We start from the raw sequence: 17,052 nt of genomic DNA, 5'->3' as shown, positions 1-17,052 counted from the left end.
GAGAGAAATTCACGTGACATTAGCATTAAAGATTAGTTTGAACGGAGGAGTTTTGGTGAGATGACACATAAGAAAATTGCACCTTAAAATACATGTATGTATGAAGAGGTTTTTTAGAGTGCCACATAGGCACAATCTAAGCATAAGGTTAACTCAAGTTTAAAAGTCAACATAGTATTCTAATTTTAACAAATATACAAATTCAAATATATACGAAAAGAAAAAATAAAAAATAATGTTAATTTGAATGAAGATAATATTTGAGGAACATATAAAGTAATAAAAATATACTTATGCTATCACGGAGAATATAGATTAGAATTGATCGGATAATTACAGATGGGACAATCCAGTCTCATCCTAATTTTTCTTAACTCAGATGAGACATTCTATTTGTGTTAAATAAAAAAATAAAAAAATTATATTATAAAAATGCCGTATTCATAGAGTATACAATTCATGGTTTAAGCGGAACTTCCTTAAAAAAAAATGGTTTAAGCGGAACTAATTAAAACCTAGATTACTAAATATATACATGATTATAGATATAGATAGAAGTGATATATCTTGTCTTCTTGCAAACTTAACTTCAATATGCGTGTAATAAGAATTAAGAAATAAAATCATATCCATATAAGAGAATAAACTGAAGAAGCAATCATTGTTTTGCTTCTAACATGAAGAAATTTAAATTATGTAAGTTTACTACAAAGAATATGTTAGTAAAAAATGTAGAAATTATACCACTTATCTTGTTGACATTGCTGTACTACTTGAATATGCTAGATATAATCTCAGATCAGTGTGAATGAAACTGTCAAATGAAGAAAAGAGATGAAAATATGTGTGTGTTAAGTTGTGGTTATAAAACATTGTAGTAAAACGGAAAAATTAAGCTAAAATATCAAACACTATTTTTTTTTTTATGTGAATAAGTTACATTTGCTAGAATATTAGGGGAAGTGTAGGTTACATTTGCAAAAATATTAAAGGACATGTGTAATATTCATCTTGTAAGTATTAGAGATTGTTTGAATAATTCTTAGGTGCATGCACAATCAATTTTTTAAGTTCATTATTAGTAGATCAAGAAAATGCTCAACTCACCTAAATTTTTTATTGAAAAAAATGGATGAAAAATAAAGAACATAATAATAATGAAAGTTTTATTACAGAAAGTGATAGAAGTAACATATTACGTACCCATCAAAAACAATGATTTGAAAGAAAAAGAAATGGGAGATAAATTAACATTCCGTGGTAGAATGTTAAGAGTAAATAACGATGAAAACACACAAATTTCAATGTAACCACAACCACCTTTGTAAATAAGAGTTGTTCTTTCAACAAAATTCTCCTGTCTCCAAAACCCGTATATACTATATGACAAAAGAGAAAGAAGGAATTTCATTATAGAAAATGAAAGAGAGAAATATGAAAATGCAAACTAAAGAAAATGGAAGGGACAGAAAGAAACATGTGAGTAGTGTGGTTAGCATCAGTATCAATATCAAAAGTCTAATAAAATGGCCTATATAGTGTTGTATTTTTTTTTTTTGAGAGGAATATATATAGGTATAAAATATCATCAATCAATATCATAAGTATACGAAAAGAAATTGAAATTGCTTTAACAAATACATTTGTCCCCTAAAATAACTAAGAAATGTAACAGATAATCTCAACGAGAAAATGAAACCGATGGATTTTTTTTGTTTAAATAGACTCATGGTGTATTAATCATAAAACATGCATAAAGTGAAATTAATGGAGAGTTGTTTCGTAACTTATATGGGTAATGAAAATGAAAAACTGGCATGTAAATTAAAGAAACATGCATCAGAGCAAGTGTCGATCTAAAAATAAAGTCACAAAAATTGAGAGTTTTGTTAGAATGACACGTCAGCAAAGTGTAGGTTAGAATACATGCACATAGAGATAGAGATAGAGATATTTTTTTTTTTATTAGTGTCAGAGTTTGAATTGATTAACCAACAATGTATTGATCTAAGTGGTAAGAAGAGACTTGATCCTCTTAAAGTAGAAACTCCGTACCAATAACATGATAATAAAAAAAAGAGTTTCCCTCAAAAAAAAAAAAAAAAAAAAGGGCAAGTTATACACACTATACCACGTACAACTTACCGTTCTTTTTAGGCAAAATTACACAATTAATTTCTTAATTTAATTTTAGGTAACACTTTCGTCATTTATCTTTTTTTTTTTGTAACGATTTAGTCCTTTATGTTATAAAATGACACTATTTTATCATTTTTGTATGAGATTTTTTCAATGAAATTTGATTTTCTAGGCTAGTATGATGAAGGTTTGCGTTTGTCTATGAGTTTGATGATTTTTTTTTTTTGAATTTTTGATTTTTTTTTTCATAAAAAGGATAACTATGTTGTTATTTTATAACATAAAGGACTATATCGTACAAAAAAAAGATAAAGGATGAAAATATTATCTAAAATTAAGTTAAGGGACTAATTGTGTAATTTTGCTTTCTTTTTATCAAAATTGTTAGTATTTTATCTGTGCAAGATGAATCTTAATGACGAGAGATAATGTTCATGTTCTACAATGAGGTCGTCTTCTCTTGCAATTCGGTTGGAAGTCTGTGAGGTTGTTAGCTCTACTTGAACTCGCTGTCCCGCCAACAATAATAATGATGGTCATGGTGATGTGATGACCAAGATAATGAACTCATTTTACTACCTTCTAGAGTTCAAGACAACTAGAATGTTGAGTTGTTTAGGATGAGAAATGGTCGTGCTCAAAGAGTAGAGCAATTTAATCAAGTTGTTTGGACTCCAGTGACATGGAGTTCCTTCAAATGACGTATCCGGTGAATACCAGATTCGATAATTAATATAATTATTTAACTCACCTAATACTATATAGAATTTTCCATAATTAATATAATTATAGTAATTTGCAGGTTGTCATCTATGTCATTTTTCGTCCAATATCAAGGTATATTATTACAAAATATTAAACAAAGTGCTGACAGAAATATTATGGTTGGAGCTCATATGGCTAGTTGATTGGTAGGCACTAGGCAGGCATCAAGGTGTGTTTCATTATCTTACTTCCTCCGGTCTTATTTATAAAAAAAAAAATTGACTTTTTAGATTCATTGAGTAATTAATGTATCTTGTCTAGAATATATACCAAATACATCATTTATGCAATGAATCAAAAAAGTCAAACGTTTCTTATAAATAGGACTGGAGGGAGTATTTGTTTTTAGACAAAATTACTCTCATTAGCCCTTGACTTAATTTCAGATAATGATTTTGTTTTTTTATCTTTTTTTAATGTCAATATCATCTTTTTAATCAATTTGCATATGAACTTTCAAAATTCAAATATACAGTTTTATTTCAATACTAGCTCTTAGTGTTCAACTCTATGGTTGGTCACTCGTGTTTTCATATGAATTTTAAATTTGATGAAAATTCATATCAAACGAACCAAAAAGATAAAGATGACCTAAAAAATAAAGAACAAAATCGTTAAAAGATTAAGATATAGCTGCATGAGTAATTTATAGGGAAAAAAGTACTTAGATACTCTACAAATCAGTGTTGTTAAATATCGGCTATATCTTTGTTAGTTGTTACATAGCAAAATTTCAATAAATTGTTATTCTTTTGCAACATGCTATTTAGTACAAAATATTATAAAATAACTGTTATAGCAGCTGTTGCGTAATGTGATTTGAACAAACCGCTATTTTTCGTGATACATAATTAACAACACTAATGCAAATGGCTTTATGGTGCACTCGGTTGCATACTACAGTCTTAACTAATTGAATGATCTTAGTGTTGCAGATTGAACTATACGCAGGCAGATTCAGAAGCTTTTGAATTAGCTGGTAATTAAGGTGACGGTCACTTGGTTGTTATTAAGTTGAAGTTCTTATATATCTTTTTTTTGCTACATGATCTCACTCTCACAACTTTCCATTTTTATTTAAGAGAGATTTAGGTAAAGAAAAATGCACTTCTGATATGCAACCTCAAGTGTGATATTGATTGGCTTATTGGATGGGTCTTAGCTCAGGTAAATTATTTCATGTTCTAATTTAATTAATGCAATTACATCTTTGAAATTAACTGATCTGTGCAGGTTCTAGGTTGGTCAATGTGGTTTGCTGATTTTTTATTTCTGGAAAGAAATTGGGCTAAGGATGAACTAACACTGAAGGTAAATCCAAATAAATCATCCTAGTTTACATATGTATTCAATAGAATAGAATGTTCCTTATCAGAAATTTATTTATATCTCTTTATCTTTGTTGGCAGTCAGGTTTTAAGCAGCTAGCGCGCAATCCAGTGCCTTTTTAGTTGGCTCTTTTTGTTGAAGTAACTCGCTATTTCAAGAGGGATGCCTGTACCGAAAAATGTTTTGGTTCCTCGTATAAAGGTGAACAAAATTGATTCTTAGCACATATGAAGAGTAGTTTATTTTTTCACGGATATAATGTAATCTATTTCAAGAATGCTCCATCATGCAGAAAAAAAAAATTAAAACTAAAAAGTCATTGCCGTTTCTCTTTTGGAACTTCAGGCTTATAGGAGCAAGCAGTGATATGATTATTACTTAAATAATTGATGTTAATATTTGGAACCATAGGTTTCAAACTACATATTACACATTCTGATTTTGTTTTAGCTCATAATTATCTTTCACGACTGATAATCTTTCTGCAGGGTTTTGTCAAAGCTGTAACACATACACGGACATTCATTCCAGTCATTTACGATTGCACGTTTATAGTTTCAAAGAGTGAGCCTTCACCAATGTTGAGAATACTTAAAGGCATTCCTTATACGGTAAGGCAGTGAAAATCCTGACCCAAGTGGAAATGGAGAAAATAAATAAAGTTGTTTCTGTTTTCCTTTAAAATTAACTATTTTCCTAGTACCGTTGTTACGCTTAGATTCTCTATGCAAAGAAATTATCGCCATCTGGATTATCCACAACCCTGCTGCTGGTCCAACTCAATCTCGACCATTGGACTAATCCATCTAACGACCGAGATTGTATTGGCATGAGCTACAACACTACAGAGGAAACAAAAGCTTATTTGCCTACCTTTATTTTGTGATTTTTAATTTATTCAAACTCATGAATATATTGTACTCATCAAATGAAAACAGTAGGAGCTCTTGTTAATATGACAAATTTGAAACATCAATGGTTGAGATGATATTTGTCTGATTTTATTTTAGTTTCTTCAACTTATTTCTTGAATTTAGTTTGTGGTTTTGTGATAACCATTAATATTATGAACCACAACTCAATCAGAAACAAACTGAGTTTTGGCCGATAGATGCTTTTTACAAATTTATAGTAATTTTTCATAAAATAACCTAAAATAAACAAACTCTATATGTTCTGCATTTTTTCAGGTGAAAGTTCAAGTTAAGCGCCACAAAATGGAGGAACTTCTGGAAACACCTGATGGCATTGCACAGTGGTGCAGAGACACTTGTGTTGCCAAGGTATTACAAGTTATGTAAATGTTGAGTTCCTAAAGAGAATGCAACACTTCAAGTTTATGGACTCTGGTTAACATTTAGTGTCAGATCAATGTGGCCTAACGACTTCAACATCAGTTAAAATTTAGGGAGCTTCGTTTCTCACCCCAAAGGCACTTTGAAAGTATATTTCCAAAAAAAGATGATATACTGTTTTTCTCTCTCTTCAGAAATATACTTTCGGACAACAAAAACATAGTTTTTTCCCGTCTGGAAGTAGTTCTTTTTGTTAGAAACGTGGGGTGGAAAAAAAAGTTCTATAAAACTTTTATCACATGTTCATTGATGCATAAGCAGGGGTTTATAATTACAAAGATTGGTTTATTCCGTTGATCAACTTTTGCTTTTCTAAACCGATCATATTTAGAAACTGATCCAAATAAAATAACATTGAATATGCTCTTCTGATACACTAAGAAGTTCAACCTTTGCTTTTTACTAGGGATCTGTGTTTTCTCACCAATCAGGATGCTTTACTGGAGAAATATAATACTACAGACATATTCAGTGAACTCGAACTTCAAGAAATTCGCCGACCTAAAAGCTCTATAATGGTAACTTGACATGTTTGGTGTTTGGTTTGAGAAAAAGTTTTACCAAACAGAGGAAAACTTACTAATTCTGACTTGGTGCTGTGACTATGAACAGGTTATTCTAAGAGGCTTCTTCAGAAATGAGCAAAAATTCACCATTATTTAGTGTTGATCACATTACATGTCTCTATCTCATTATGCTACATATGTATATACGTCTTTCTTTATCCCTAGGTTTTTGCTTTGAAAATGCAAGATTTGTTGAGTAGAATAATGTTATTGATATCCAAGCTAGTTGACTTCCTCTGGCATGTATTATTTGAGTTAAAAAACAGAAGAATTAGACAGACTGTAATTGGTTACTAATTTTTTCAGTGTTTATTAGTATATAAGAGTTTAGGTATAAAATATAATATTATTCATGTACGCATAGTAACACAAATATGTCTTTTAACACAATTCTTGTATCATAAATGTTGGAAGTTAACGGCAAGGAACTGGTGATCAATGAAAAAAAAAAAAAACTGTTGAGATTTACTTCAACAAGATGATTACATTGCATTGCCCTATTTTATGAATGCATTGATAAGACGTATACGTGTCCAGAATCCTTACAACATATTTTGTTTTTGCCCCTCTTCCTTAACCCTGGGTTTTATGTCACCTCAATGAAGCAGTGGCTGGTATATTCCTTGAAAACACTTAGCTCTTCAATTTCTTCGAACCATCCTTTTTGCTACTGCAAAAGTTGGCACCATGATATATTTTACTGATTAGAAGCTAAAGAGGGTAGCAAATCATGATAAATAGAACATAGATTTTTTCATCAAGATGTGAGCTAGCATTGGTTTGGAGGAGAAAAATTGGCCATCATACTATATAACAATTCACACAATTTAGATATCTTAGAGTTATCATACAAAGTAATCAAGAAATAAATTGGCCATCATCTAGTTCTGTAGAAGAAATATTGGCACACTTTAGGTGTTATTTAAGATAGAAAGGTGTTTCTTAAGCTAGAAAGGAAAGTCTACTGCACAATTATAAAGACCAATAGTGCTTGAGGAGTGCCGACAACACACTCTCTAACACCCTATTTACAAAACACACTCTTCAATTGCTTGAAATTCAAATACATTCCACTAATTCATAGTGCTTTATGCCTATGGAATTATATAATAAAAGGCCTACAAGTCTGTAAGATAAGGGCCTTCACAACTAAGCATGTTGTCTGTGTTAAATGATTGGTCATACAAAAAAGATAAGATCAAGAGTTAAGGTAATTTGTAGAAAGTAAGAATAGCATCTATTAATAAAATCTTGTCAGAAGACTCATAGAAATTTCCAAGTTAAAATAACTTTTCAGATGGAGGATAGCCCTTTAATTGAACGTAGAGGTACCTGAGAAAGACTTTGAAACAAGCTACAAGAATGTTAAATGTAAATTTGCTAGTTAAAATCAATCTACTCCCCTTGCGAACCAAAATAAAATAAAATAATAGGGCTATGTTGTCTCCCCTTCTATCAGCATAAACAAAATAAATATGTGCCTATTAAAATCCTTCTCGTTTGGACCAACTAGACCCTTAAGTTGTAAGACAAAGATTTATCTATAAATAGTAAATTGGATAGCCCATAAACAGGAGAAAGAGACAATAGTACCTTGACTTGGAGTCAGTTGCAGTTGATGTTTTAATTTTGCCACTACCGGAGACAACCTCGTCCATGCTTTGTCCCTGTCGTCTGTACTTACCACCAGAAGCCACAAATCCAGGACATGGCCTGTATGCCTTTATAGGCCACCAGCCAAAGCCAGGAACTGTTGCAATACCACCCTGCATCCTTCCTTCACCATTGCATCCTTTCTCAATTTCTTCGTTTCCACATGCTTTACAACCACTGTTAAAACATGTTCAGCAACTACTCAAAATTAAGATGTTGTCTCTAAAGAGTTTTAATGGATGGTACCTCTGTTTGGTGGAGAATACTGATTGATCAGAAACAGCAAGTTCATCATCTGGTGCAGAAGAAATGAGTGAAGTTGGAGAGCATAGTGTTGGAGGAACAAGTATCTTAGTAGTTGACCATGATTTTTTTGGTTTGTACAATTGAACGTGATGATAATGTTGAGGTGTTGGAACTGTGAAGAAAGCTGTTGTCATTCTCTCTCTCTCTAGGGTACGAGTAATGTGAGCCACACTTTTACTTCAACTTATATCCCAAAGTTCAACACCGATAAAAATATTTACGTATATCTCTCGCTTTATTAATAGTATATTAGATTTATTTCTATTAACTCCTTTTTACTCGGGCAGGGTGCCCGTGTATTATTTATTTGTAGAACAACACCAAAATTTATTTGCTAAAAAATCTACACCTAAATTATCATTCTCACCAACATATTTTTTCAATCATGATTTTCGAGCAATCTGACAATAAGATTGTCTGCACTGTTGGACGGAGGCTTGTGTGTAAAAAACAGTACTTCTCAGACCATCAACAAAATCATCATTTGTTAGCACAAAGTTTTAAAATTTGACTCGGTAAAAAAATCCACACTGCTACTGGAACTAGAATGCGCGCAACAAAATTGGAGAATGCTTTTGCATTTGCTCCCGCAACTGCGCAGCCTTGGTTTTTCACAAGTCTCGCTTTAAATTAAGACTTATGCCACGGGTAATCTTTTCCATCCATCTTTTGTAGATTACTTTTATCCACTTACTCTAGTTATAACTTTTCTGGCCAAATTAGAATTTCCTGTATTATATACAGTATGAAAATAAAAGAGATTCGAAACTTCAAAATAAATAAGATATTCCAATTACGAAAAATTTCAAGCAGAGCTTCTGCTAAAAAAACCACGTTTCTAACACCAGTATCAGACATAATATATCATCTCTTATTATCATCCATGCACAATTTGTTGCTCCACATCCCCATTCATCACGGAACTGTGATGATGAACCATGTACCACCGTCCATTATGGAACTCGAAGACATTGGTCACATTGAACGGCCCTGTATCCATGTCAACATATGTTTTCATGGTAACCCAAGCCATGTCTGTCAAAACCCGAGCACGTACATCCCGAACCTGAAAGTTCAATCCTTGATCCCAGTTGAATACGAGTTGCCAGCTCTGCATTACTCCATTATACCTGTAACATGGATTATAGTGTTACTGAACAGTATTTGTCCACGCCAGAATGGCATAAATTCAAATGAAGTAAAAAGAATGTCTATATAATTTCACAAACTTGCCAGAACTCTCTATAAATTCAAAATTATTTACAATGAAAATATACATTCAATCATGTTCAAATTGCCTGTATCTCTCTTGAGTATCAAGTCCCTAAGTAACCAAAACCCAGTTTTATTGACCTGAAACTAGTACTTGAGAGTTCACTAGTTCAGCCAAAACATTCAAGCTAGAAAAACACTAATAAAGAATTTTGAACTGCTCAAATTGCTAATACTCTTGATGAGATGACACGTGCACTATGAAATACACTGCCTAAACAAAATAGAGTAAGGAAAAGAAAGAGGGGAGGAGGTCAGGTGCATGTCTACTGGGCAACAAATCATTCCCCCCTTTTCTAAAGGATTGTCGTTTCAGGTTTTTCCACACAACCAAAAAAACAATAGATGAATGAATGAGCATAACAATTTTATAAAATTATCCTATTAACCATTGGTATAAAGTATAAACACATGATGCAGTATATTGAGTATGGAGTACTGTACCGAATATTATTTTGGGAGTAAATTGGAAAAAGCAAATTAATTGTGTCTTGACTCTTGAAAACACAAAACAACAATCAAAAGTGAAAATTTTAATTGTTCTAAACCGACAACTACTTAGAAAACAAAGGGTGTAAGATCCCTTCCAAATCTTTAAATATTATCTTTGGTGAAGAATGAAAACTTGCACAGGCATAACATTAGAACATCCTCTTCTTTCTGATTTAAATTTAATAACCAGACCAATCCAGATTTTGACTATCCGTAAATAAAAAACTAGTGACCATCCAAAAACTTCTGCCAATATAATATTGCTGGGAAGTGGGACCTAACAATCATTCCATCCCTTTCAAGTATCAGTGTATATCATGCATGAGCCACATCCAAAAATATGAAGATAATTTTATAATAGAGAAAGAGACCAATTACTCATGAAACAAAAAGCCATACCCTGAGAAAAGTTCTCCTGAGGCATGGACGCACTTCACATAATCTGCGTTAAGCCAAAAACGACTCATTGCCGAAATGGACTTATCTCTTAAAATATTGAAGAATTCTGTATTAACAATCACAATTGCTCTTGTGGCAGCATAGTAAGCCTTCCACCCATTGCTTGGTCTAACACTATCTTGTTCCAATGTGAAGTCCTAAAAACAGAATTTCAAAAAACATCACTATAGAAGATACACAGGGAAAATTGAGAATCGAAAAACTCGTATAAAAAATTAAACCTAAGTAACCACCCAAATACACAGTAAGACAGGACAAAGTATAGGATGTTTAGGTTCATGTCAATTTGCTTTAAGCCTTTATTCTAGAGTGTAACTAGTAGGCCAAGGACGATAAGAAACATAACTTATGCTGACATTTTAAGCTATTTACACCATTATCTAAGGAAAGGAACAACAAGCAACGTCAAACACATCCACTTCTTTTAAACCTAAACTGCTGTTTTAAGATCAATGGTAGTTTGAACATGGAACAAGACAGTGTGAGTTTACACCTCCTATACCCAAACACCATGAATCCACTCCCACTCCCCAATCATGTCGAACCAGGGCTTTGATACCACATAACAGGGGAGTCCGGAGGTCCGCGGGATAAACAACAGGGCAATGTTAAAAGAGAGGGAGACACCACATCTCCACCCAAAACCTTAATGCATTATGTATATGGTTCACCATTCTTACCTATTCAACATTTTATCCATCCATAAGCTATGTGGGACTTAACCACTCACACTTGAGAGGCACTTCACCCATCCATAGAAAGTTTTTCTAGACTTATTTCTTCGTTAAAAATAGTAATTGGCAAATGGGAAATTGTTAAGAACAATGGTGGGAATAATTTTATCTCACCGTCCACTAGCAGAGGCCCAATTGAAGCCTGAGCAAACCCCGACAGGTCCAACACATGAATTGTTAGCACTTGGCCAACCCCTGGGGTTTTATAACGGCAATAGTTCAAACCAAAAGCAAATACGATAATTTCAATGTCGTCTATTATTTTCTATTTTCTAAACCAAGGAATTGAAAACAATGGTAGCTTTGATGAGAAATGAATTATTCACCTTGTGATAGAGGGCTTTCCAGGCATTATCATCATTAGCAGCCTTACGCATCAAAGAATTGGTCATAGAAAGACGACACAAACTGGGATAATCCAAGTAACTAAGCGCGTGCGTAGTAATCTCCGGAACAAGTTCCTCCATCATCGAAGAACCCGTGCGACGATCAGCCAACACAACCGGCGGAGGACTGATCTCCGTCATTTGAGAAAAACCACCGTTCAAGTAGGGTACAACAGCGTCGGAATTGGAATCGGAAGAGGCGCAGTTGCAGTGCTTTGTTGACGGGGTGAATCTTCTACTGAGGGAGAATGTTCGAAAGAAAGAGAAGAGAGCGATGAAGAAACAGAGGGCGGTTACAGTAACGGCGAGAAGGAAGGGTTGGGAGAAGTTAGAGAAAATATCCATTTATAAGACATTAAAACTTGGAATTCGTAGAACATGAAAACCCTAATTTGAATTTGAATTGGAAACCCTAAATTTGAAGAAAGAAAAAGGTTGAATTGAAATTGAAAGTGAAATAGGAGAGTGAGAGAAAGAGAGAGATAATAGTCGTTCGCTTTACTCGTCACTCAAACCCGACAACGCCCACAACTGCTCTGCTCCATTATGCCTTCCTTCTTCCTCAAATACTAGTCATTTTTTGGATTAAACTAATTTTTCATCCCTATTGAATTTTATTTTTTGTCCTATAAAAATTATGCATCTTTCTATAATTATTAAATGCAACGTAAATATCCTTCAAAAAAATAAAAATACAACGTAAATAATTTTTTTTTTGAACTAAAATGCAACGTAAATATTCGAACACCTTTTTTGTTTTTTTTTTTTTTAAGGAAAATATACAAACACCTTAATGATCGTCTTTTTTATATAACCAGTATACATAGCAAGTTCCCTCAAAAAAAAAAAAAAACGTAATATATAGCAAGTGTAAATACCGGATTAGAGTATGTGAGCTCCGTTGTTAGGCGAAATGTATAATATATGTAAGGTATATTTCGGACACCACAAAAAAATACACCTAATTAGTTGTCTTTTTAAATAAACAATTTTTTTTAAAAAAAGTTGTGAGGGAATTAAGTAATTTTATTATATATGTTAGATAGTGAGCTTACCGTCCTCGTGAGCTTAGCTCAATTAGTTTGGATAATGCATAAAATATGCAAGATTTAGAGTTCAAACTTCGGTCACCACAAAAAAAAAAAAAATAGTGAGCTTACCTCGCTGACATGGACAATACATAAATATATGTAAGGTCTGGACACCTTTAAATAAATTATATATATAAAAAAAAAAATAAGGTAAATAAAAGATATGATATGTATGCCTTTTATGTGTGTTTCTAATTAATTTCATATTTTGCATAAAATACTTGATTACTTCAAGACCTTTGGGGCCAAATTGGTGGGATTTAGCAATCAATTCAGTGTATTCTCAATGAATTCTTTTAAGGGTAAATACATCTTTTCGTCCCTGTAATATTAACGAATTTCGGTTTTAGTTCCTGTAAAAAAAAATTAGATTATGTCCCTTTAATTTCAAATTCTTCCACTTTTGATCCCTCCTTTCATCATGTCAGCAAATTCTGCATAAATTATGTCCCTGTAATTTCATATTCCTCCCACTTTTGGTCCCTATAATTTCATATTACTCCACTTTTGGTCCCTCATTTTATGTGTCATGTATGCAGATTCTGCTGACGTGGTGAAATGAGGGACCAAAAGTGAAAGAATCTTAAATTACAGGGACATAATCTAAATCTTTTTTTTACAGGGACTAAAATCGGAATTCGCTAATATTACAGGGACGAAAAGAGGTTTCTTTCAATGCGCCACTTGACAAAAGGTTTTTATCGGAGAGAAATTTACTCGTGGTCACTTGAAGGGGTTTGAGAGCAAATTGAAATAGTCTCGCATTGTCAGAGGTCCAAACTTTTGGTTGACAACTTATCCTTGAAAGATTTCCAACTTGTGGAACTTATCAAAGAGGATGATGATGGGGACGTGAATTGTGTATGTTGTCCGCGAACATTAGAGGACGATGATCACTTGTTTTGTAGGTGCAATTTCTCCGGTTCGATGTGTTACCATATTTTGAAATGGGTGGGTAAGGGGAGTGGTGTTGCTTTTGAATGCTATCTCTCTCCTCAATTACTTCTCTTCCTTATCTTCAAATAGCAAGCATAAAAGAATCAATTTATAGAAGACTTAGTAAATGATATTAAAGTCACCGGTGGAGTTTTGCATGGAAAAGACTAATTTTTTCCACCATGGGAAAGTTAAAATTTTACCAATAGATTAAAGAGGTGTATTGATCTTACCATGGTCTACCTATACTTTATTCATCATCTAGATCTGAATTTACACAAGGGTATTGTTCATGTGTTCTTTGCTGGTGATGTATAACATCCAGAAATTAATAAGATAAAGCCATTAGATGATCTTTTACGGTGACGAAAGACTATTTGATATCAACCAAAACTAAATTATGCAGATCTTGCTTTTACTTTCAAATCTGGTTTACGGAGAGATTTTCTCACCCAACCCATGACGCTAGGAAAGGAACACGTATATTGCATAACTTCACACAATTCTCATGGTGGAATCGTAGAACAATCGTAGAACAATGGAGTTGTAGAAGCACCAATGGCAAGGGCATGACCTTCACTCCCATAGTATTGTATCATGGAGATTGGAGGGGTACAGAGAAGAGGAATTGTAGAACTAACATTTTATATACTCATAGGTTGAATCCGAATTTTGAGTGGGGGTTTTCTAGATTCAAGTCATTCAATGTTGGATCCAATTCTTGGGTTGTTTTTTTTCTTCTTATGACTGTTTTATTTTTTAGATTTGAATTTTCGGGTTTTGTTTTCAAGGATGTTGATGATGATGGTGATGAATCTGCAACATCAAGAAGCTGGATGACAACAAGATTTTCTAATAATAGAAGAGATGTAACGAAATCAATTAAAGAATTACAAGCTCTTTCCATGAGATTTTAAGAAATGGAAATAAAACACAGAATATCAAGATTTTTGAGGCATATCATTTGAATAAGTCATTATGGAACATGAACATGATATAATAAAATTTAAGGAAGACAAGATTGGGTTGCCGAAGGAAGACATTGGTTGCTTCGTGAGCCGTATAGATTGGTTTGTTAAAGGAAGATGATGTGGAAAAAATGTAGTGTTGAGAGACCATGATAAAATTATATTCCCTATCTAATTTAATGGTCAAAAACTAACTTTCCACGGTATGAAAAACTAGCTTTTCCCATGCTAAACCCCAAAGTCACCACCTCGAGGTGGATTTTGGCTAGGAAAAAAAAAAAAGAGCACCTAATATGTATTATGAATGGTTTTTGAAATCTTCTTATCATTGGCTTCTTTTTTTGGGAGCTAGTTTTTGTGTTTTGTTGGATAGAGTACCCCTTTAACTTCTCATTTGATAGATCAAGTACTAGCTGTATTTCTCTTATTTTATCAAATGAAATACATTTTGCAGTTAAAAAAGGAAGGGAAAAAAAAAGTAAATACAGATAATAAAAATTTCTTTACGCATTGAATGTTTCAGTTTACTTTCTAGCAATGTTAATATGCATTTGTCCGTAAGGTTTTAACTGAACTGACAATGTTAATATTGTTAAATTTGACATTTTTATCTAGATTCGAATCCAATACATTATAGTTGTTAGTATGAGTTTAAACGATGTTTGTCACTTTGTCTATAAAAGAAAATTGCATGCAGTATACCAAAAAAAATAAAAAATAACGAGAACTTGGATGTATTACAAATAACGTAAACACACTTGTTTTTGAGTTTTCTTTTTTTAGCATTAAAATAGATAGATATCAGTTGATTGTAAAAATTAATAAAGAAGTCTCACTCATAACACCATAACATTAATTTCAACAACACTTATTTTTTAAAACTAATTTTTAAATGGAGTCTGTGAGAAAGTTCTCTATAACATTTATCCATATTGGGTGTTTATTAGTTTGTGCTCAAGAGTTAAAACACTCGTTATACTTTTAGGATGCGCTTGATTTGCTAAAAAGTAAAGGACGTAACATGACAAATTCAATTGTATAGTGTTTGATTTGTAAAACTGCTTTAAGTTTTTTTTTTTTTAACAATGAACAAGTCCTACCTCAAAAAAAAACTAGTTATATTATTATTTTATGTTAAAAGGATAATGTTTCATTGACATCTTTTTCTCTATACACAGAGTGTACCATCTCCATGTGAGAGCATGTGAGAGACAAAAAAAATAAAAAATAAATATTATATATGTGGGCTATATGAAGACATGTCACAATTATGTATAGATGTTCAAGTAGTGCATATCACTTAAGATGGTCTGCGTATCACTTTCCCATATTAAAATGAGTAAGCTAACCTAACTCAATTTCATACTCGCCACTTATTTTTCAAGTTTTGGCATTTTTTCATCCCATATATAGGTATTGTAAGGTATTGTAAGTACCTATAGACATATCTGACTGGAGTTCTTAGAGCTTGAGATTAATAGTGAACAAAGGTATCATTCGCATAAAAAAAAATAGAAAACATCTATTTGATGATAATTTTTGTGATAACTTTTTCTCCTATACTCACTTATTTTTTACTTTATTTCTCTATTGTTTTGGTTTCCATACAAATACTAACTTTTTCTTTGTAAATTATGATCGTCACATAAGTTGTCAACCAAATTAGTTGTTCAAATAACACTCCTAAAAAAATATTAGCAAGTTGAATGACATGAAAATGTAGAGTGCGGGCCACCATTTTAGTTTTAAGAAGTTGTGAACTGAATGTATGAAAGTTGGTAGCACATCTACTACGGAATATTTTATTAGCCATTTTGATCATCATATTATTTTGGGTAGTCAATCTAGTCCTGAAAATGTGTTTTTTGATTGGTCAATTTAATCCATAAAACTACTACAATAAAACATTAAGGATGTATTTGTAATTTTAATACATTTTAAGGATTATAGCGACATCAATTCACACATTCATAGATCAAAAAGGTTGTTGGCCCAAAATGTAAATGTACCCGTATCATTTAAAAATCAACGTAGAGCTCCAACGGTTCAAATAAGAATTTACACGGTATACTCATCAATACAATTATTTTACACATGCATTTAGTGATGTGTCGTTACGTCAATTAATGAATATTAAAATACATGAGTTGCCATATTCATTACAAGACATTTTTGATGCATTTGTAAAACTCTTAAAAGTAATCAACCCTAGCTTATTAAAAAATATTTTGAAAGCGATTTATTTATTTTTTGCTACTATAAATTATTATTTTGATATATGATAATCAAGATTTTTTAAGTTTACATAAACACATAGTATATTACAGTTCATTTTGATGTTTGTCAACTAACATTTGATTTTTGTCAAAACTTTTTAACATTTTAAAAATAAATTATAATTCACTTGTTTTGATAGGCAGATGTTAGTATTATGAGAGTAATTTTCTCCTCACACCTGTTTGAACTCGAGTCCTTTATGTCTTTTAACATTCAACTCAAACCATTTGAGCTATCCAACTTGAATAAATTATTCACTTTCTTTTTTTTACTTTTACTCTTTTAAATTTCAAAATAAAATACCAATCCATCTCTCACTTCACC

At 32.2% G+C, this 17,052-nt stretch overlaps 2 protein-coding genes and 1 non-coding gene across 3 annotated transcripts; 1 reads left to right on the top strand and 2 right to left on the bottom strand.

The window, feature by feature from the left end:
- The first annotated feature begins 4,727 nt into the window (after positions 1–4,727).
- Positions 4,728–6,409, top strand: LOC25502210 (uncharacterized). Its single transcript, XR_005643516.1, has 3 exons — positions 4,728–4,844; positions 5,424–5,516; positions 5,995–6,409. It is a non-coding gene; the product is annotated as an uncharacterized protein (transcript).
- Positions 6,410–6,480: 71 nt separating this feature from the next.
- LOC25502209 (uncharacterized) lies at positions 6,481–8,319 on the bottom strand. Its single transcript, XM_013591768.3, has 3 exons — positions 8,054–8,319; positions 7,748–7,984; positions 6,481–6,824 (listed from the first exon to the last, which is right to left on the bottom strand). The coding sequence occupies exons 1-3, from the start codon at positions 8,245–8,247 to the stop codon at positions 6,788–6,790; spliced, it is 468 nt and encodes a 155-aa protein (XP_013447222.1). The 5' UTR covers positions 8,248–8,319; the 3' UTR covers positions 6,481–6,787.
- Positions 8,320–8,870: 551 nt separating this feature from the next.
- Positions 8,871–12,014, bottom strand: LOC25502208 (F-box protein SKIP8). The gene is made up of 3 exons (XM_013591767.3): positions 11,397–12,014; positions 10,277–10,473; positions 8,871–9,243 (listed from the first exon to the last, which is right to left on the bottom strand). The coding sequence occupies exons 1-3, from the start codon at positions 11,799–11,801 to the stop codon at positions 8,991–8,993; spliced, it is 855 nt and encodes a 284-aa protein (XP_013447221.2). The 5' UTR covers positions 11,802–12,014; the 3' UTR covers positions 8,871–8,990.
- Between the last annotated feature and the right edge of the window lie 5,038 nt (positions 12,015–17,052).

This window comes from Medicago truncatula, chromosome 8 (assembly GCF_003473485.1).
Source record: "Medicago truncatula cultivar Jemalong A17 chromosome 8, MtrunA17r5.0-ANR, whole genome shotgun sequence".
NCBI classification, from domain to species: Eukaryota; Viridiplantae; Streptophyta; class Magnoliopsida; order Fabales; family Fabaceae; genus Medicago; species Medicago truncatula.
The sequence above is the reverse complement of the archived record's forward strand: the minus strand, read 5'-3'. Positions and strand labels throughout refer to the sequence as shown.

Bases quoted from the DNA above. Each gene is read 5' to 3' on its own strand.
- LOC25502209 (XM_013591768.3), bottom strand. From the start codon at position 8,247: ATGACAACAGCTTTCTTCACAGTTCCAACACCTCAACATTATCATCAC. The intron at 7,985-8,053 runs GTACCATCCATT...ATGTTTTAACAG, and splicing joins GTATTCTCCACCAAACAGAG to TGGTTGTAAAGCATGTGGAA. The intron at 6,825-7,747 runs GTACTATTGTCT...CAACTTTTGCAG, and splicing joins GCAACTGACTCCAAGTCAAG to TAGCAAAAAGGATGGTTCGA.
- LOC25502208 (XM_013591767.3), bottom strand. From the start codon at position 11,801: ATGGATATTTTCTCTAACTTCTCCCAACCCTTCCTTCTCGCCGTTACT. The intron at 10,474-11,396 runs GTGAATAATTCA...TTCTGTTTTTAG, and splicing joins GGAAAGCCCTCTATCACAAG to GACTTCACATTGGAACAAGA. The intron at 9,244-10,276 runs GTATGGCTTTTT...TCCATGTTACAG, and splicing joins TCAGGAGAACTTTTCTCAGG to GTATAATGGAGTAATGCAGA.